Source organism: Ursus americanus, chromosome 15 (genome assembly GCF_024610735.1).
Source record: "Ursus americanus isolate L20-20 chromosome 15, mUrsAme1.1.p, whole genome shotgun sequence".
NCBI lineage: Eukaryota > Metazoa > Chordata > Mammalia > Carnivora > Ursidae > Ursus > Ursus americanus.
Window position 1 is genome coordinate 23,649,493 of NC_142141.1, and position 22,175 is coordinate 23,671,667.

General features: G+C 50.6%; 1 protein-coding gene and 1 long non-coding RNA gene across 2 annotated transcripts in view; both read left to right on the forward strand.

Annotated features, from left to right (window-relative positions):
- Positions 1-9,559: 9,559 nt before the first annotated feature.
- The window catches only part of CCDC69 (coiled-coil domain containing 69), a 36,787-nt gene continuing 24,171 nt past the window's right edge, over positions 9,560-22,175 (forward strand). The window contains exon 1 of the mRNA XM_045815322.2: positions 9,560-9,754. Coding sequence (XP_045671278.2) covers positions 9,707-9,754 — 48 coding nt within the window. The 5' untranslated portion in view covers positions 9,560-9,706. The remainder of the gene's footprint in view (positions 9,755-22,175) is intronic.
- LOC123803666 (uncharacterized) lies at positions 9,776-14,405 on the forward strand. The gene is made up of 4 exons (XR_006782934.2): positions 9,776-10,285; positions 11,015-11,218; positions 11,966-12,092; positions 13,927-14,405. It is a non-coding gene; the product is annotated as an uncharacterized LOC123803666 (long non-coding RNA).

Sequence of the window (22,175 nt, forward strand, 5' to 3'; positions counted from 1 at the left end):
CTTAACACTCCTCGAACCTGGGTTTTCAGTTTCATACAGTGGGTGGCTCCTGATGATTACATGTGATAAAGGATGTAGACTTCAGCGTATCGTCATAAATCATCAATAAATGATAGTAATGGTGACTAAAGCGATTGACCGTATCCAGGAAAAAATGGGACCATTCATACATACACAATTGTGAATGAAATTTCAAGAGGTTCGCGTAACCTCTGAAGCCCATGGATCCCGATCCAACTTCAGACCCAATCCAATCAATTAATCCATTCATCATGTGTTCAACAAATCTTTGCTTGAGTTCACTCCATGCCAGGCACTGGGTCAAACATGGGGCAGGGATGTGAGGCCAGAGAAGTGAATGCATGTGAATTAATCCACGGTCAAAATGCAAATCAGTAGCAAGCCAAGGATCAGAATGAAAGTCTCTTTAAAAAAAAAAAAAAAACACAACTTTCTTGGGATGCCTGGGTGGCTCAGTCGGTTAAGCATCTGTCTTCAGCTCAGGTCATGATCCCAGGGTCCTGGGATTGAGTCCTCATTGGGCTCCTTGTTCGGGGCGGGGGGGGGGAGAGGGCTGGCTTCTCCCTCTGACTGATGTTTGTGCTCTCTCTCTAATAAATAAAATCTTTAAATAAAATAAATAAAAACAACTTTCTTGAGGTATAATCCATGCAGAAAGAACTGCACATTTTTAATGTGTACAATTCCATGAGTTTGGGCATATGCACATACCCCTGAAACCATCACCACAGTCAAGGTGAGAAACATATCCATCACTTCCCAAAGTCTCCTTGTGCTCGTTTATTTTTCCTTTTGTTTTTGTGGTGAGAACACTTAGCGTAAGAGCCCCGCTGTTAACAAACGTTGACGTGCACCATTGAGAGTTGCTAACTCTAGGCACGGTGTTGCACCCCAGATCTCGAGAACCACCTCGCTACTCTCTGCTTCTGCGTTTGCCTAGCTGAGGCTCCACAGAGAAGCAGAATCCTGCAGGACCTGTCCCTCTGTGACTGGTTTATTTCACTCAGCGCGATGTCCTTCAGGGCCATCCGTGTTGGCACAAGCGGCAGAATGTCCTTCTTTCTCCAGGCTCGTAGTCCACTGTATGCACGTACCACATTTTCTTTACCTATTCTGTCGGTGGACATTTGGGTTGTTTCCATATCTTAACTATTGTGAATAATGTTGCAATAAACATGGGTGTGCAGACATCAGACACCTGATTTCAGTTCTTTTGGATATATATCCAGAAGTGAGATTACTGGATCATATTACCGTATTTTTAATTTTGAAAGGAAATTCCACACTGTTTTCCATAGTGATTGCACCATTTTACGTTCCCACCAACAGTGCACCAGAATGAAAGTGTCTTGAATCCCAGTATCGACTCGTTTGAGGAATAAGTTCTGTCTCTGAAAAGGGACCACAACAAAGATCTCTTCCCGTGGTAATGAGAATGGATCGGAGCATCCCTTGTTTCAGGATCTCTACCCCAGCAGATCCTTGCATGCCTTCTCTAACATGCCCTACCAATGGGCACCACTGTTTGCATACCTCTTGCCATGGGGCACTCACTTCCTGTCAAACTAGACCCCTGAGGGGTGCCTGGGTGGCTCAGTTGTTAAGCGTCTGCCTTCGGCTCAGGGCGTGATCCTGGCATTATGGGATCGAGCCCCACATCAGGCTCCTCCACTGGGAGCCTGCTTCTTCCTCTCCCACTCCCCCTGCTTGTGTTCCCTCTCTATCTGGCCGTCTCTCTCTCTGTCAAATAAATAAATAAAATCTTAAAAAACAAAAACAAAAAAAAACTAGACCCCTGAATCTTGGACCAGTGGGAAGGTCTTTCCTCCCAAAGAGATGGACTTTACATTCCTGGATGCCTCCACCCACTGCCTCTGGTTTTTCAAGACAGCTTGGGAGACCGGTCATCTTCAAATGCCTTGTGGATGCAAAAGTGCCTTGAGGAAGGAAGAGGGGGAATGGGGTGAGCTGGAGATATGATCTGCTTCCAGGCTTGCCCCAGCTTCCAAGTCCTGCCTGGACTCAGGCTCTTCCAGAAATCCAGGCTCCTGAGGCTACCACCTCTGCGGCTGCTTCTTTAAGGAGTGCCAAGGGGCTGGTCCTTGCTACTGTCCTTGGATCCTGTCCAGGGCCCTGATTTAAAAGGTATTGCAACGTTTTTTTAAAAAAACAAACATGTGTTGTAACCCAAGGCCCTGGTAACCACAACACTGCTGGCTGCTGGCTGCTGGCTGCCACCTCCCAGGCTAAGAGGGGAGGAAACTGCTCTCCGCCTACCCGGCGGGCGCCCCATACTCTGCAGCGCCTGCCCACCGTAGTTACCATATTATATCAGGCTGGGAGCTCAGAGAGGGCAGGGCCTGAGCTGGACCTGGGGGCTGCTGTCCTCTTGGACTGAAGTGCCTGTTGGGTCAGCACCAGTTTTCTCCTGAACCATTCCGGTAGATATTTGACAGCTCTAGGCCAGAGCGCTCTGTCTACCCTCCTCCAGAGCCCCCAGTGACCATTAATAACACCAGTCTCATCATGCCGCTCCCACTGCCCACAGGGCAAGGTAAAAGCTGGGCCTTCAAGGTCTCTCCTACCTATCTGCACCTCCCTCGCTCCCCGCATTCGCCAGCCCTCCAGCCACACTGAGCCACTGAGCCCCCCTGAAAACCCACATAGCACCAGGCCTGAAAGCTCTTCCCTACTCTTTCTTTCTTTTTTTTAATTTTAATTTTATACATGTATATATCGCAAAATTACCACCACAGTAAGGTTAGCTACATCCATCACTTTCTTGACAAGAAGAACCCCTACTTAATCTGCCCAGCCCCCCTCAAACATCACACCCTTGGGGAAGCCAGTCCTGCGCTGCTCTCTCCCAGACAGAATTTGTTACTCCTCCTGCTTCATGGTATTTTTTCATACCCCTTGTTACATTACTTGTATACCGGGGGCAGGGTAACCTTTTTATTTTTTTTTAAGATTTTGTTTATTTTATTTGAAAGAGAGAGAGAGAGCACAAGTGGGTGAGGAACAGAGAGAGAAACAGGCTCTCTGCTGAGCAGAGAGCCTGACGCAGGGCTCGATCCCGGGACCCTGGGATCATGACCTGAGCCACCAGGCACCCCTGTAACGTAACCTTCTGCAAGTATTTTGTTTAGTTTGCATGATGGTTTGAGGGGGCAGATTTTACATTAAAAACCAAAATAAAACAAAGACGGATTTCTAGTTTCTCTGGAACAATTGGAAAGCCAGGCCAGCCTGGGCCTTCACAACCTTCCAACCCCCATCCACTGCAGCACACCCACCAGTGCTCCTTTTAGATGGCTATCCCCAGTTTGCACCCCACCCCCATCTCCTGCTGGCCCCCTCCTCATTCATGTACCTATCCCGCCCTGTAGACATTTAGGTTTTAAGCCTTGGCCCTGCATCATTTCTCACATGTGTTCTGGGCCCCTCCCATTTACCAATATTTGATTTCCTTGTCCCTGTAAACTGTTTAGGTATCCCAGAAATTCCAATATATTGCTAAAGAGTAAATGAATGAATAGAATCCAGTCAATAAAAAATATATAAATGTCACAAATTCATTTGTCAAATCACGTGTTCCAGTTTTGGTCTTGGGAAGCCGAGTGTCGTCTTCACCATCTTCTGACTCTCATTCCAGTTACTTTCCCACAGGTAAGATGCTCTCGTTGGGATGGAGCAAGGAGGGTGGCATCAGGGCTAGGAGGACTGGGAGGCGGGGATGGGGCAGTCATCTGTTGGGAAAGGGTGGCTTAAGTTGTGAATACATAGCGACTGACATAGGTGGACAAGTGCTCATTTTCCAAACTGAAGAATGAGGTGGGCTGTGACAAACTGTGATCCCACCAACAAGGATACAGTAAATATGTCTGAAATGGAATGGAATCAAGAACATGATATCGGGTAGAAACCTGCAGAAGGTACGAGCCATCCTCTGATAAGGGGGACAACGGGGCACGTGGGAGGGAATGTCCATTTCAGACTTAGGCGCGCCAGACATGTGAATATCCATCTCTGATCCGGAAAGCCCCCAGCTAGGGCTGCAGTCCTGCTCGTTTCAGTTACATTTAAATCAGCAAACTGGTCATCAGAGGACTCCCTCCAGAAGGACTCACTCTTAGTTCTAGAGGTGAAATGACTCAGGGCCTGGCTCAGAACCCACAGCACAGTCCCCTGAGTTTCACATGGAGGTTATAGGAAGGGGAGACCTAGACACCAGCCCAGCCAAGGATGTCCCAAACATGGAAAATGGGGCTCACACATAGACTCACTGAGCCCTGGACCTCCCTCTCTACCTCATCCCTCTACCCATTTTTTAAAAAATCGCCATCAGTCATGAAGAGGACATAAAGGTCAAAGCTACTCAAACATAAGCCCACAGCCAACTGACCTGAAGGACTTGTACAACACAGATGCCTGCGCGCCGCACCCAGCGTTTCTGATTCAGCTGGTTGGGGGTGGGGACAAGAATTTCTAACAATTTCCCAGGAGATGGGGTGCCGCCAATCCCTGAACCACATTTAAGAACCACTGATGTGAAGACATGTCCACTCCTGTTCATTACTAGTAGTTTGCAGACCCTAGAACCCACTTAAAGTGCTGGGCAGTTTTCCTTGGAGAAAATCCCTGCGGGATGTTACGCCTCTGCTAGTCTGTGTTACATCTAAGATCCTTGAGAACTTCCATCTGAACTTCATCCGACAGAGAGAGCACTAACCAGATTACTGATATGCATCAACTCTTGATAAAGAAATGGTAAAGTGACTCTTACCTGCCTGCTCTCCCAAGACAGCCCCAAATCCCAAGCCACAGGGCTCCTGGGAAAACGGGCAGAGGTGGCTTCTCGCTAATTAGCATTACTCAGGCTCCGTTCTCCTTTCCAAAAACTTCCCCATTAATTCAGTTCAACACAATCCAATATAATTAAGGTAGCAACTCGACTCCCTGGTGAGATGATGACCCACCACAACCACTGGAGCCATAAGGCTCAAACTTTAGTATGAAAATTCCTTAGACTCGATTCGCCAGTTCCTGATACATAAAAAGAGGGAGGAAAGGAGGGAGGACTCCAGAGGATTCCAAAGTGCATGAGCGTGCCCATGCCTTGAGAAATACTTCAGTAGAAGCCCAAAGACTCAGGGTGCCTGGTCGGCTCAGTCAGTAGAACATGCTACACAGGACCCCAGAGTCATGAGTTCAAGCCCACCTTGGGGTAGACCTTACTTAACAACAACAAAAAGCCTAAAGGCTCAAAAATTTATGTTTTCTCTCATTTTTTTCTCTTATATATAATTTTAAGAGGAAGCTATCAAAACCAATATTTCCATCAAAGTTCTGGCAAACCTTCCTCAGCAGAGTCTCACTTCCTACCTTCAGAACTGAAGTTGGGGTCTCCAAAAGGAAAATATTCTAATTAAGTTCCATATAATAAACCTTAATTAGTGACCTATGAATTGGTTAGAAATTGCCTTCTGCTGCTAGTGACAGAATCTCAGTGGCAGTGGCTTAAACAAATTTGTTTTTTATTCTATTGTGCGAAAAAATTAGGAAGTAACTGATCAAGGCTGCTATGCGGGCTCGATAAATTCGTCAGAGATCCAGGCTCCTATCTTTTTGCTCTGGGTAATAACATGGCTGCTGGAAGTCAGCCATCATGTCTGTATTCCAGGCAGGAAAAAGGGGTGGGGTCAAGGAAAAGGGGGAGCCCTCTTCCCAGCTGAGTCATTTCCTTATTAGAAATTTTCCTGGAGGGGCGCCTGGGTGGCTCAGTGGGTTGAGCCTCTAACTCTTGATTTCAGCTCTGGTTGTGATCTTGGGATCCTGGGATCCGCCCCGTGTTGGGCTCTGTGCTGGGCATGGAGCCTGCTTGGGATTCTCTGTCTACCTCTACCTCTCCTTCTGCCTCTCCTCTCTCTCTCTCACTTAAAAAAAATAAGTTTTCCTGGAAGCCCCCGCCAGTAATTTCCCTTTACATATCACCAGCCACCCTAGACCCTAGATGCAAGGGAAGCTGGGCAAGTACCCCGTTAGTCCACACATTGCTGCCCGGAGAATAGGATGGTTCTATAACTAAGGAAGAGGGAAGAATGGAAGTCTCTGCCACAATCTACTAAGTACCGGGTGGGTAAGGAGGGGGGAGCTGTGTCACCCTTAGTCTACGAGGGAGGACACACAGAGCCCGCAAACAAGTATAACTTGGAGGAAAACCATGCGTGTGCCAAGAGACCTGTGGAACAGGTGCCACAGGCTTTCGGGAGGAGAGGGCATTTGAGCTGCTGCTTGGTGTTAAGTGGAACTATAACCACAGAGAAGGGTGGCACAGATCCCGCCCCATCCCCGACTTTTGTCCCCTTACACACAACCTAGCCACCAGCTCTAATTCCTCATCCCCCAGCTCCCCAGCCTCCACCCTCTACCCTGACTGGACTCATGCTCTTCCTCCCCCTTGTAATTGCTCCTTTCTGCTTCTCCTCTTCCCCTAGATATGGGAAGATGGGTAGTGATCTCCCCATTTCTGGTAAGACAAAAACATAGACTGCACAAACACCTAGAAGGGAAATTATTATAGAAATTTGTCTTAGTTACAAGCAACAGAAGCCAACCTGTGATTGTAGGATTCCTTTCAGCATGAACATCCTTTGGCACTGGTATTCCTCCAGGAAGTCCTCCTTCCCTAACTCTATCCACCATGGTTTCTTTTCTTCTTTTAATACTAATACTTACCATAACTTAACATTAGCTTTATAATCTGTTTTGTATTATTCCCCCTCTTTTTCTATGTATAGGTCTAATGTAGGGGGGGGAAGCAGATTATAACTAATTCAAGGGCAAGAACTGAGTCTCTTTCCCTTGTACTTTCACCATGCCTTGCCCAAAGGGTGACCAATCATCCCAGTGGACCCAGGACTGAGGAGACATGGGACTTTCAGAGCTAAAAGTGCAGAAATCCTGAGCAAACCAGGATGAGTCAGTCACCCTCCCTGCCCAAGAGATGGGCGCATTGTACCTGCTTGTTGATGGCTCACTATGGTAGACATTGCTGCTGTTCACCAGTGTTTCTCGTTCTCCTCTCCTTCTGGGTACACATGGTCCTTTCCCATCCCCTTTACGTTGAGCATGACCATGTGACTTGCTTTGGCCAATAAATGTGAGTGGACTTAATGTGTGTCACCTCTGAGTGGACGCATTTTAGACCCTTTGCATCACTCTCTGTACACGCTCTTCTGGTGCCCTGGCAAAACTTGAAGGCCTAGTGCAGAGATGCGTGCTTCACAGGCTGGTGTAGAATGCCTGTGTGCAGCAGAGTCCCCTGCCTCCCCATGCTGGACATGTAGTGGGAGCAAAACTTAGCTTCCCTCATGATAAGTCACTGCATATTTGATGTTACGTTACCTCAGCAAAACCTAACCTAACCTGACTGGTGCATCAACCACTGAACATATCATTAGCCACTTACTCAAACTCAAGTTACTTTAAAAAAAAAAACAAAAAACAAAAAAAAAACCCCACCTCTTTAGAGTTTTTTCTTAGACAGGAGCTTTAAAGCATATCACCAAAAAGCCAGTTGTTGTATGAAAGTGGGAAATCTGAGCCCGGGTCTCCCAGGAAGCTCAAAGAAGCTGGAGGCAGGAGCTCTTGAGAACAGAGGCTCCAGGAATAGAATTTGCCTTCCTAGTTCCTACCCACCAGCCCAAGCCACCGATTTCAATTGTTGGCACTAAAATTTCAGATCCATTTTGGAAAGTGCAACTCTTCAGTGTTCAGATGGGAAACTCTCCAAAAGGGGAGGCAACTGGTTGAGGATCAAACAGGGCACTCGTGGTTATGATCTCCCCACACATTTTTGGCTGTTTTGCCCTTTATTTATTTTTTTTCTTTTCTACCTAGTTAATTTTACAACGTCCGTTGTCCCTTTCTTTGGGATTTCATATATTAACCAATGTAGTCACTTGATGGTGAAAAACTAGTCTCAGTCTTATGAATGGATTTAGAGACATTTTTTTTAAACTTTTCTTCTCACAATAGTGATCTTACAACAATAGTCGTAAGTATATACTCATTTTTTAAAATATCTAAAATCTCACCTCTACAGAGGTAATCACTATTAATACTTTTTAAAAATAAGAGTGGATTTGTTATTTCTTTTAATTAAAAGAAAATTCATCCTCATCAGTATTTTTACTGGTTACATGACTTTCTGTTTTTATAGATATGCCCTAATTTATTTAAACAAGCTCCTTTTTCTTGGATATTTTGATTTTTTTGGGTTTTGCCTGTTAGTTCATTTAATTTGTTTTTAAATCCTGAGCACTGTTTCAATAAACATTGTAAATTGAAGGGGATACTCTTTCCTCATTATCTGTTTAGCACATCCTACGCAGTGGTTTTCAAACTTTAGCAGGGGTCAGAATCACCCGCCAGGCTTGTGAAACTAGATTCCTGAGCTCCATCCCGAGTCTGGGATCTGTAGATTTGGGTGGGGCCTGATAATCTGTATTTCGAACAGAGCTGTCCCCGTAGTGCAGATGCTGTTGATTTGGGGACCACACTTTGTAGCCTATATTTGTAGCCACACTTTGTCCTATATTATTCTTCCTTCCAAGGACCTCATATCATCTGTGTCCTTGGTTTCCTTCCTTAGAAAGTGCTACAATTGGTCTTACACTCTGTGGAGGAGGAAGTTCCCTTGTAGTCTCATACTCTTTCCTTATTCATGACTGTAAGTCCCTCTCAAATTTGCATACCTTCCCAAATGTCTCTGGCCTGGTATCATTTGCTAATAGACACACAGATACACATGCACACGGATTTTCAAAGATAGGTGTGTTTTTGCTGCATTGCCACTCTCAGAAACCTCAGCTAGTAAGAGAGTGAGGGTAAATAAAAGTTCTCTTCCCCAGGCAGTGACATGTCCCTTATTCCCAGGGCATCTGTTGTCTGCTTGGCAAGGTGTTGTAATGGGTAACAACTATCCAAGGTGGACAGAGTGTTACAGATGCTTGTGAGCTGGAAAGAACTACTCACCCAGAAGTGAAGAGGCATTACAATTAAACTAAGTATCATTATGTATTTGTAGGGAAGTGGTTCAAAGCTTCGTTTCTGGAGTGAGAATTGGAATTTATTTGGGCACTGGTTCTCACTAGCAATGCGAACTTAGGCAAATCACGTCTCTGAGCCTCATCTTCCTGACTTGTAATGTGGAAGGAATAATACCTTTGTTGCAAAGAGATGGAAAAAGATAAAGTAATATGTACAATGTAGCCGGCACAGAAACAGCTCTAAAGAAATGGTAGCTGTTGTGTTTTCCAAGTAACTGTTTTAATTTTTTTCCTGGCCTTTTCTCTGCCAAGGGCCTGGAAAAGCAGCCGTTGTTTCTAGGGATCTCTTCTGCCCCGGCCCAAGGTTGTTATCTTTTACAGAGATTCTGGTCACCTGCCTCGGGCGGCGGCACCGCGAACCCCGCGGGCTTCGCGGAGGCCCTGCTCTTCGGGTATTTACGGCGCGCGGCCGCCCCAGCTCCGGCTCAAGTCTGCGCTTCCAGGTTCAGTTTCAGGGTCTCGCCGGCAGCCCCGGCCGGCGGGCGGGCAGCGTTCAGAGGGGCCGGGACGGCTGGGTCCTCCGGGGGCGTCCCCGGAGTTGGGAGGCGGCGTCCGGGAGTCCCCGGAGGAGGATGGGCTGCAGACACAGCCGGCTGAGCTGCTGCAAAGCCCCCAAAAAGGTAAAGGGCTCGGGCGGCGAAGTTTGCCTCGGGAGGGGAGGAGGGTGCGGAACCGCTCCGCCGCAGGGACTCTGGGCGCCGCGGGCCCCCTCCGGTCGTCCCGGGGTGCCGCGCGGAGGACGGCGAGAGGCCGGCGCGGAGGGAGGCGGGGAAAGCTCGGCCGGGCGGCGCTCTTAGCCCCGGCCCCGGGCTGAGCGGTGCGGGGCAGCCGAGTTTACCGACACGGCCCCGGGGCCCGGGGAGCGCAGCTCATTCCGGCTGCCCGAATGGGGAAATGTCTAGTGCTATGGCAGGTGCCCTTTTCCTTCCGTCTGGGGCTGCTCGCTGTGTGGCCACGGATGAGTGACTTGACCTCTCTGGGCCTTCCGCTTTTCCCACCGCTCTGAGGCACACAATCTCTGAGGCGGCTGCTCGCAGAATGGTCCACGGATTTACGGCAGCGGCACCACCCGGGACCTGTTTGCAATGCAGAATCTCAGGCTCTGCCCCGGACATGCTAAAATAAAACCTGCCTTTTAACGAGATGTCCAGGTGATTACAACAGGCTCTAAAGTTTGCGACGCGCGGGTCTCGAGCCTCTTCAGGCCCCAGAGCCGGTGCCTGTGGGCTGTCCTGGGGGTAGCTGGGAGGGGCCAAAGAGGGAGGAGATCTACCGCCTGCTGCTGCCCTTCCTTTCCTTCCTGCCCCTCCCCCGAGGGGCCTCGGAGCTGGGTTAGGGCCCAGGGGACTCTACTCGGGTTTCTGACAGTGGGACCAGGTGCCCCTTGGGTTCTGACCAGCACAGAAGGTCAGATCCTGGAGCCAGAGGACAGCTTCCTCGGGGGACACCCAAGGCGCAGAGAGGGAAGGGAGGACCCTCCACTTCTAACCCTTCTTCCTACTACTCCCTGCTTTTCAGCCAGGTGGGAGTAGGTGGTCCCATAAACTTGATGAGCAGTCCTCTAGAGACCCCGAGAGGTGCCACACTGCAACCAAATGTAGTTATTTTTCATAAAACTTGAATCTCTCTCTCTCTCTCTCTCTCCCTCCCTCTCCCTCTCCTTCTCCCTCTCTCTCTCCCTCTCCTTCTCCCTCTCCCTCTCCCTCTCCCTTTCTCTCTCTTGCTTTACTGGGGCCAAGGCAAGCTTTCCCCGCCCTGTGCCAGTTCAGGGAGCGTTTTCACCCCAAGTACAATGCCTCTTGCTCCTCCTTTATTCCTAGTTCCAAAAACCTCACCAAGCTCTGACCAGGAAACCCTCCTGTCTTCCCTTACTCCAACAGGGAAACTGAGCCTTGCCTGCAGCAGTGGGAGCAGGGGGCTGGCTGACAGGGATGGTGAGCAGAGAAAGCTGAGCCTGGCTTGAGACCCAGAATGGAGCCAGTGATGATTTCTAAGGGTCTGAGAGTCTGTGTTCTCTGTCCCTGTGTCAACGTCTCTTTCTGCAAAGTGGGCCAAGAGTGAATTCCAGGCCTGACCGTTCCACAGTGAGCATGGGTTCCCCTGCCTCCTTGCCCTTCCACGAGCCTTACCAGCTGTCCCTGTCTGTTCTTGGCACAGCCTGAACTGGACGACCCCCCCCCCCCCCACAGCCAAGCTGTGAAAGGCCAGTAAAGCCCACACAGACTCTCCCAGTGGGAAAGGGCCCTGGGTACCACCTGGGCTGATGCACAGATCAGAGGGTAAGGCCTGGAGATGGGAAGGGTTTTGACTGAGGTCACAAAGTAACTTAGAGTGGAACCCAGGTATCCAGCCCCCTGGTCCAGTGCTCTTTGTCTCTACCTCTACTCTGTGCTTCTAGTGGCTTCTTATTGATTCCAAAGCCCTTTGGCATTAAAGCCTTCAGTCTGTTGCCTCAGGGCAGTCTGGCATGTCTTCCCTGCCCCAGCAATGCCAGGCCCCTGCCCCTGTGTGGCAGGATTTATAAGCCAGTTCATTTAAAGTTCACGCCTGTTTCCATCCCTCCGGGCTGTGCTTCTGCCCAGTTTCTCATCCAGGTGCCAAACCCCGGAAGGCCTAAGCTCCCAAGGCCAACCCCGCCAGCTGTCAGTCCCCCAGGGGACGCAGGGCTGTAAGGATGGGATGTACAGAAATGAGCTCACACCACGGAAGGATTAGGTCACGGCAATAGTGACTCACCCTGAGTGGCCGTGTACAGAGAGCTTTCACATCCCACGGGCCTTACAAAAGCCCTGGAAGCTAGGCTGGGCTGCCGAATCTTCGCCCCTCCACAGGTGAGGACACAGAGGTTCAGGGAGGAGTGACGTGCCCAAAGTCATAAAGCCAGTTGATGACAAAGCTGTTCAACGGAGCCTGGTTTTCTGCACCCCTGTCTGGTGCTCATCGCCTCCTACAGACCAGGTGTGCGGAACTATTTGAGTGAGCAAATGAGGGCCAAACAGCCAGGCTAGGGGTGAGCCCGGGGTGGGGTGAGACAGCAGTACCTCAGCCAGCCTCAAGAGATACAGGAAGACTCCTTGGACGGGGGAGGAGGGGCTGTGGGGATGTCTCGACTGCATGTTGAAGGTTTGGGAGGAGTTACAGTCGAGGCAGAGAGAAGAGCCCGAGGGGAGGCTGAGTCAGAGAAAGTGCGGGATTTGGGGGCTCATTGTGGAAAGGGGAGGTGGCAGGCAGCAAGGAATGAGCCCGGAGTTTTCAGCAGGGACTACCCTGGCTACGGACAGAGGCTTGACCAGTAGGACCTCTCAGTCCTTCCAAGTTCAAGGATTAGAGGGTTTGCTGAGTTCTGTAGTCTACTGTGCCTGGTGGCCTTAGCCAAGAGACCCAACCTGAGGCTAAGTCACCGCCTTATTGGGATCAGTTGAAATCCTGATGGGTGCTTGAGTGGGGTCCCTGGCAGGTGGGTGCTCAGGAAGCCATCCGCACTGTCTGGTCCTTCCTAAACCTGTATTGACTGAGACCATGGGTGATGTGCTCATGTCCCCAGGAGGACCTGGGAGGAGGATGGACAGAGAGGGGAGGGGCCGAGGAAACAAACTTGCCATGAATTTGCCTGCAGGAGTGACATGAGAGTCCAGAGGGGCCTTCCATCCCCAGTAGCTTACTAGGCTCCCCTGGGCAGGGGTGGGGAGGGGCACCTAGTGCCTCACCGTCAGCCCCCTGTGTGTGCGCCTGGTATGACGTCTGAACTCCCCAGTCCCCAGGACTTTGGCTCTGGCCACGACACCACAGCCCTGAGCAGAGAGTCAGAACCCACACAGCACTGCTCCCACAGCTGGCCTCAGGCAACGAGCTCTCAATGGGTCCGTCTTTCGGGGAGCCCTTCATGAGCACTTCCAGGTAGCAGGCCAGGGGAGAGAGAGGGAGGGATGCAGAAGTGAATGAGCCGGAAGAGCCCGGCATAGGCGTGCAGAATTCTGAAACAAGCCACGGACACTGAAGGTGTGGGCCTTAGAGCTGGGGTCCTGCATTCAGTTACTCACGGGGCACAGAGGGCTCGGTGCCGCTTCAGTCCTCGCTTGATCGCACTTCCGTTAAGTGACGGTGGAAAGAACTTGGCTTCTGCATGCTTCACTTTCCTCATCTGTGAGACAGGTGTGAGATTAGCTCCTGGGTCATAGGGTTGTTGTAGAGATTAGTTGAAAGAAGGCCTGCAGCATTGCCCCGATACACTGGCAATCGCCTGCCCTCGATAAAATGCAATGTGGGTAATGCCACGGAGACATAATTATACTTTCCAGACATCACTGCCTGGGTTGTACCCAAGGAAAGCAAACAGTGATGTGGGAGACAGGGGGACACTAATGTCCTCTGAAGGCTGTTGGGGTTAGGGACGTGAAGCCTGGAGCCTGGCCGTTGCCTCCAAACTTCTGAAGTGTTGCCAAGGGGACGTGGGAAGCAGCCTTGTTCTCTGTTGTCCAGAAGGCGGAACTGTGGCCTGTGAGGGGAGCTAGAGGAGGCCAGATTCCACTTCTCATGAGGAAGAAAGGTAGCAAGTTCCCCATCTCCGGAAGAGTTCAAGCAGAGGTCAGCTGACATTTTGGCAAGAATAGAAGAGGGGATGCAGCCCTAGGACTAGTAAATATTAGGATTCCACTTAAGAAATCTAATTCTGAAAAAAAAAAAAAGAAATCTAATTCTGATTATTATAATGTTTGAGGCAAAATTTCAGAACTTGGAAAAATATAAAGAAGTTTATTTTTTTTTTTTAAGATTTTATTTATTTATTTGACAGACAGCCAGTGAGAGAGGGAACACAAGCAGGGGGAGTGAGAGGAAGAAGCAGGCTCCTAGCGGAGGAGCCTGATGTGGGGCTCGATCCCAGAACGCCAGGATCACGCCCTGAGCCGAAGGCAGACGCTTAACGACTGCACCACCCAGGTGCCCCGGAAAAATATAAAGAAGTTTAAAAATCACCATTAAGACATAGCCTCCGTGCACATTTCAGTGTCCTCCTGTTTTTCCTACATATATAACATACATGAGGGTGACTATTTTTACGTGATTGGGACTATATTTTAAAGTGGTTATGTTCTAGTTAATATTTTGCTAGGGGCATTCCTCTTCCATAGTTCATGGAAACATGATTTTTAATGGCCACCTAATATTCTGTGCATGCTCCATGGCTTATGTAACCAATTTGGACACTTGGTTGTTTGCATTCCCCACTCCTACCCTCATTTTTCATGAGCATCCTCATGTTTTCAGCCTAATGGGTGCGGGAGGGGTGGCTTTGAGCTCAGAGGGGAGCGGAGGGGCTGAGGGAAGGCCTCCAGAGAGATCTGGCCTCTTGGCTGGGTTTTGAAGGTTGGTGGGGTGGGGCTAGAAAGTTGTGTTGGGGGGAGTGGGATATAGGGACGTCCAGGCTCCTGACACCTGGGCCATAGGAACAGGGCAAATCTGACCTTTTAGGCTGGTTTGCCGAGGGTGGGATGGTTGCGGAACCCGAGAGGAAGCTGACTTTCTGGGCACTGAGCCCTCTGCCCCAAGCACTGTGGAGACATGGGTGTGTATGCAGCCTCTGAGCTGGTGATTTTTGCCCAGCCCATAAAATCATCACAGCTAAAGCCAATCTTGTGAGGCTGAAAGCCAGATTTCTATTTTATGAAGGGACATCTGTACCCAGTGACCTAAGACCATTCGAAAACTTTCTAATAACCCTTGCCTTAGAGACACAATCTTTGGCCACACATTTTCTGCACATGTATGTGGTTTTAGTTCTGTTCTTTTCCTTTGTAGTTGAGCTCCCAGGCCGTTAGTGTAGATCCCTCAAGGGCAGGATATGCCCCCAGCCACCCGAAGACTTCCATCCTTGCCTCCATTGGGCGTGGCATTTGGGGCCCATGCTTCACGTCTTTTTTGTTGTAAAGAGGGCAGAAAAGATAGAACTTCAAATGAGTTGCCCGGAAGCAGGCTGCTATGTAAGCCAAGTTGGTGACGGTCCTGGGGGTGGGGGCGCTGCCACATGTGCTCTCGGGCCGGATGGTTGGCCCGAGTTCTGGCTCTGACATCTCGAGGGCACTTGCGTTCCCATCTTTGTCCCCTCAGTGTCCTCCACCCTCAGAGCGCTGTGAGCCCTGCTGGACGATCAGGGAGAGCAGGACCCATAGGTGGGGGAGGAGGAGCGCCTGTGAGCCTGCCATGGGCAGAGACTAGGAGCAAGAAAAAAAATCCATCCATCTTTAGCACGTATAGATCTAAATCTGTCCATTACCTGAAGACAAGTCATCCTGCTTCTCTTGCCAGGTGAATTTTAATCCCTAAAAATCGTTTATCTTGTCACTTTATTTTCAAACCTGAATCTTCCAGAACATCTAGGCCAAACACCTTACAATACATAAAACATCCATCCTGTGTCCATGCCTTCCCCCAGATAAGTGATGTACAACCTGACCTACTTCCACTTCGCCCTCTCCCCCAGTGGTGGAACTCTTCTTTCCCTGAGTATACGAGGGAACTTGAAGACCTGCTTGCCATTTCTCCACGGCTCCGCACAACCCTACCCGCTGCTCACTCCTTAAGGATGAAGCCCTGACATTAGATGAGGAAAGTGATCTGTACTGGGGTGAATAGTGCATGCACCCCCCCCCAAACTCACATACAGCCAGAACCTATGAATGTGACCTTATTTGAAATAGGTTTTTTGGAGATGGAATCCAGTTAAGATGAGGTCCTACTGGATTAGGGTGGGCCTTAATCCAATGACTGTTGTCCTTATAAGAATAGGACACTTTGGACAGGGAGAAGGCCATGTGATAACAGAAGCAGAGATCGGTGGACTGCAGGTACATGAGCCAAAAAACACCAAGGATTGTGGCACCTGCCAGTAGCTAGGAGACAGGGATCAAACAGATTCTCCCTCAGAACCTCCAGAATGAGCCAACTCTCCCAACACCTTGATTTTGGACTTCTAGCCTCCAGAACTGTGAGAGAATACATTTCTGTTTGGGGGCTCCAACTCTATGGTAATTTGTTACGGCAGCCCTGGGAAACTTCTAGATCTTCAGGTTAATGACTCCCACCCCCGCTCTCATCCTCCACCATCAGTCAAGGTGGGCAGCAAGAACCCAAGGCCTCCCGTTTGGACCCATGGCTCCCCAGGACAGTAGGGAGCATGGCAAGCAAGGAGGCACGTGGACAAGGCCCAGAGGCTTTTGGCCACCAGCCTTGGCATCCGTGGAAGAAAGCACCACCCTGGGAGTCAACCATGGTCTGACTCCTGCCTCTTCCATTAACTTGTTGGGGGGTCTCTCCCTGGGCCTTGATGTCCCCATCTGTAGAATGACTGCCTTGGCTGCTTTTAGATTTCAAGAGAGGTATTTCTTCTTGCTGTTGTTAATTTCTTTGCACACAAGTAAAACTTGAGTACATCACTGTTTAAGAAATTCTGAGAATCCAGGTAACACTAAAGCTCTCCCTCCTTGGCTACAACGATCTCAGTCCTTTCTCTAAAAATGACAAGTGCCATCGGTCTGTACGTTTCTACGTACTTTTCTCTGTTCGTTTGTGTGCATTTAAGTACCAAGAAAAATAGTTGATTTTGCATATTGGCCTCCTACCAAATGCCTTTCCCACTTTGCATGTAAAATGTACTTCATTTTTTATATGACGAGTGACCTTGCATGGTATTATGTCCCTTCGTGTATCGAGCCAGGCCCCAGTCAGACCTGAGGCTGGTTTCCGGTGTCTCGCTATTACAAACGACTCTGCCCTGAGCCCCCTGGGGAGGTGCCGCTGTCCTCACTAACGGGTGTCTCTCTGCTAGCGGTGCGACTGCGGGGTGGTGGGGCATGCTGCCTATAACCTGGGGGGGGTAGCTACTGACTCCCTGTCACCCTCTGTTCCAGGCAACTACTGCCTCCCCTTAGGGGCCGCTCGAGAACAGAGGGTGGTGTGAAGGGCTCAGGACATCTACCCGGGGCCCTCCTGAGCAAGGGCGTGTCTTTCCTTCTCCTCTGAGAAGCCCTCTTCACGCAGGGGTTGACAGCTGAGTGTGTCAGATCGCCCGCCCTGCTCTGCCCAGCGCAAGCGAGCATGACAGGATTGATACAGGATGAGGGGGCCAGATGACCTCACTCTGCCTCTTCTACATCTGAAGCATTTCAACACTAGAAGGACTCTGATGTATGGCATTGCCCAACTCCAGGCCATAGAGAAGAGGAAACAGAAGCCCAGAGAGGGTCGGGTACTATCCCAAGGTCACACAGCAAGTGGCAAGCCGGGATTTTGACTCTAGACCCCCACTGGGGAGTTTGCCATTGGGGTGGGGAGACCGGTGGGTGTCTGGCATATTATCTGTGCCCTCAGCATATCTCTTCCTCTGCCCCAGCCACTGACCTCATTTTCTGTCCCACTGCTTCAGGGTCTCGGGCTGACCCAAATGCCGAGGTGGTGCTGAGTGCTTTTGCCAGCTCCAGGCCCTCGAAGTTGACCAGAACCGCGGACACCCTGGGAAGCTGGAAGGGGACGGGAAAACGTGGGTTCTGGGGAGAAAGACAAGGAATATTGTGCACTGGAAAGCCTTTCTCTAGGCCTCACCTCTCCGTCTGTGCACGAGGCCGGCCCGTGCTCAGGGCCTCCCTCAGGGCCTCCCCCACGGTCTGCCACGGCCAGGCTGGGAGGTGCTGAAGAGGGAAGTGGTCCTGTCCTCCTCTGAGATGTCATTCCTCAGTCGATCAGATAGCAGCCCTAGAGGCCACATCCGCCCCTGACTGTGGCGCTGGGTGGGGGTGGGGGGCATCGCTGGTGTTTTGAGAAGGGCCCGCGCCCCCCAGCACAGCCCAGTGGTGCCGGCTGGCCCTCCCACCGTGAGGCCACACGGATCTCATAGCCACGCGGATCTTTCCCCGGGCAGGCAGTGGGCGATGCCCACGCCACACTCCGTAGTATGAATGAGATGAACTGAATCTTGAGGGTCCTTGGCACGGTGAAAATGCAGTCAAATTCAGGCATTACTTGGCCAGAATCCTTCTGTCCGTCCGTCGTGGAGCTAGGCCAGCGGAGCCCGGTGTTCGGCGCTCTTCCGTTGGAACCTCTGTGATTTGGGTGTGAACGCTCCGATTTCTCAACAGCCCTGAACATTGAGGCCCTGCCTTTCCTCTCCCTTCTGGAGGGGCCCTTTGGGCCTCCACCCCCACCTCCTTCCTGCCTCTACCGTCAGCCAATAGGCTCTGCCCGTGGTGGTTAAGATTCTGAAACTACTAGTACGGGGCCCCACCCGTGCGAGTCCAGACACCGGAAAGGCAGCTCTGATACTGCAGAGGGGTGTGACCTGAGTCCTGGGAGGCCCAGAATCAGTGTCCCCTACACTTCGGCTACTGGGATCAATCTGGTGTATGCAGAAAGGAAAGGAAACGGAAGGGCCTCCAGGCGCCACCTTGAATCTGGATTCTCATTAGGGCGCTGCTCCCCTGCTGTCTGGCCTCTGACAAGTGTTGTCCATTCCAACTCTGGGCCTCAGTTTCTCCATCTGGAAATAGGAGGTGGGGATTGGAATAAACTGTCTCCAGGGGCCCTTCCAACCCTGCCTGCTGGGTCCCAGGAAGCATTCCTGAGCCAGAACGGGTATGATAGAACTCTGTGGCCAAGGGAAGCCAGGGAACAGGAAAGGAACTAGGTAACTTTTTTTTTTCTAAGATTGTATTTATTTATTATTTGAGAGAGAGAGAGATTCAGAGAATGAATAGGAGGAGGGGCAGAGGGAGAAGCACTCTCCCCACAGAGCAGGGAGCCCCACATGAGGCTCGATCCTAGGACCCCGGGATCATGACCTGAGCCAAAGGCAGATGCTTAACCAACTGAGCCACTCAGGTGCTCAGGAGCTAGGTGACTCTTAAGGGTCCTTTTATTACTAAATTCTCTAAGTGAAGCAGGAATAATGAGGACACAAATGATACCACTCGATCAGAAATACACAAAGCCCAAAGGCCGGAGGAAGGCATGGAGTGATGGCCCTACAGCGAGGTGAGAACAAGTGTGGTCAGGAAAGGCTGAGCCATCCTCAGGGCTGCTCTTGGCTCCCATCCTAGCGGGAGCCCCAGCATAAGGAAGAGCTGAGCACCTTCCATCTGGGCTGCTTCTGCCTTACTCGCCCTTGCCTGATACGGCTCACAATTGAGGGAAATTGAGGAGTCTGCCCCAAAGGCTTTAGTACAGGACTACAGAAATTCACCCCATGGGGCGCCTGGGTGACTCAGTCGTTAAGCATTGGCCTTCAGCCCAGGGCATGATCCCAGGGTCCTGGGATCGAGCCCCGCATCAGGCTCCCTGCTCCTCTGGGAGCCTGTTTCTTCCTCTCCCACTCCCTCTGCTTGTGTTCCCTCTCCCGCTGTCTCTCTCTCTCTCTGTCAAATAAATAAATAAATAACCTTAAAAAAAAAAAGAAAGAAATTCACCTTCAACCTGGGGAGTACTCAACAGAGCCCTCCAAGACCGTGTTCATGCTGGTGGCTTTCACAGACCTCCTGCACTTTAGGCTTACCAGAGGGCTTAACTTGCTGAACATCAAGGATACTTTATAGAATTATAGACTGTGGGAGTTGAAGGTCCTCTGTGATCCCTCCTGCGGAATGAAGTTTGCCTCTTCTTGCATGCTACCAGTGACAGAGAACTCACTACCACCACCAAGCCCCCACCTCTAGTAAGGCAGCTTATCTCTGGGACAGTTCTGAAATTCTTCTTCATGTTGAACTGAAACTTCGTAAAACTTCTGGTCTTTAGACACAAGCCTGCCCTCGAAGGCTGTGGGCCACACACTAGCAGCTACTTCATGACAGTCCTGCAGGGGTTTGAAGGCAGTGGCCAAGTGTTCTTGCCTGTTCTTGAGGCTGACCAACTGTTGTTAACAGTATCTCCTATAATTTGGTTTGGGGTCTCCTTCCACTTCGTGTCATCTCCTTTTGGTACCTTTTAGTTTGTCAATTTACCCTTCAAAATGCAAGCACGTTCTAGGGGGTCTCACTGGACCCAATGTGAGCTCATCGGGCTTCTGTCCTCCCTGCGGACAGTGTCCACAGGTCTGGCCACTGTCCTCCCACCAAACCCGGACTCTGCGCCTGTATTTGGAAGCCACATCCTGCCGCAGACCAGGCTTGTTTCAGGTTGAACCCAAAGTGGGGCTCCGGCCTGCTTGACAGCAAGGAGCTGGGCCCCAGAACTGTGTGTGCTACCAAGACACAAGGGCCCACTTTCCAGCCTCCATGGTAGAAGAGCTGTCCCGGAGTTCAGAAGAACTGAACAGAACACCTGTCCCAATCCTGACGCGTGGCAGATTGAAAAACTAAGGCCCAGCACAGGCAAGGGGCTTGCCTCAAGTCTCATAGGAAAGCTGGAATCCAGGTCTCCCCCAGTCCTGGGTTCTCCCTACATCCTGCGCTGCCAGCTGCGCCCCTCACTCTCTTCTCCCAGTTTCTGTTGACTCAGGAAACCCCACTGACCCTGCTATCCCTCTTCCAGAGCTCAATCCGGATGCCCCACCCCAGCCCTGGGTCCCCGCTCTGCTTTTGGAAGGGGAAATTCTTGTGTCCCCCTCTCAGCTCCCGTCCTCTGTCCCTGCAGCGTGAGCTCTGCTCCGTGGCCTCTGAGAAGGGGCTGCAACAGCCCCAACCTGGGGATTTTCCACGTAGTAGTTGCTTGTCGGTTCCTACTCAGCTCTGGGCTACGTGTCCTCAGGCTTTTGTGAGCATCAGAACCACCTGCAGGGATTGGCAGACTGGGGCTTCCAGGCACACCTACCACCCTCGGATTCTGTGGGTCTAGAACTGGGCCTGGGGGCTGTGTTAAGCAAGCATTCCAGGTGGTTCTAATACAGGAGACCCGAGACCACCTTCCTAGAAATAGTGCTCTGGGCATCATAACAGATGCTGGGACAAATCCAAAGCAGGTTTCAAACATGGTCCCTGTCCTCAAGGAGCCCCTTGGCCTAGCTGGAGAAACCCAGGTAACCAGCTAGGTACTCACATGGGTGTCCGAACAGGCACTGGGGCACAGAGCTGCCAGGGGCCAACTCAGCGCTGCAGGGAGACGGAGGGGAAACGTGACGTGAGCTCAGCCTGGAAGCTGGAGGACCTGCGGAGGGTGTGTCATGCTGGGACGAGCGCCTGGGGATGGTCTTGAACACGGGGATGCACCTGTTGGGGCCAGGATTGGGTTGGGCCTAGCCAATCTGCCAACTGTTTTTTAAAAAGTGATACTATTCCACGTTGGCAAGGTTGCCGCGAAGCTGGCCTTCTCGTGCGCCCATAGTGGGTGCGTTCGTCGGTAGACTCTTTCTGGAGGGTAGAGCCGGTAGCTTCGGGTGCATAAAAAAATCGTATAAATCAGTAAGTGATTAGTGAAAGCATAATTTGGAAATAAAGAAATGGAAATAATCGAAGTATTCATGCAGATTGTTAAATGACTGAATGCATTCACAAGGATGAAATATTTGAGTCGTTAAAATTAATATATCTACAGAGTATTTAATGCCACGTAGTAAATGCTTGTAACGTATTTGAAGAAGTAAAACATTAGGAAGTATGTGTAACGTTCCAATAAGGAATAAGTAGATGTATTATTACTGCTACTATAATTGGAGGAAGAGGGTTACAAATATTTATTAAGGAAACAGAGGAAGAGGAGGATGCTTGCCTGAGGACAGAAAGCGATGAGTCTTTTTTTTTTTTTTAAGTTTATTTATTTATTTATTTGACAGAGTGAGAGAGCACAAGCAGGGGGAGCAGCAGGCAGAGGGAGAGGGAGAAGCAGACATCCCCTGCTGAGCAGGGACACACACCCCTCCCCCCATTGCAGGGCTTGATCCCAGGATCCTGGGATCGTGACCTGAGCCGAAGGCAGACGCTTAACCGACTGAGACACCCGGGCGCCCCGGTGATAAGTCTTGCATGTCACTGGAGGCCGCGATCCTGGGAGTGGTTTTGTCAGGATCTGGGGACTTGAGCGCAGGGTCCTGTCCTGCCTGTGGTCTGGAAGCTGTTCGTGGAGGAG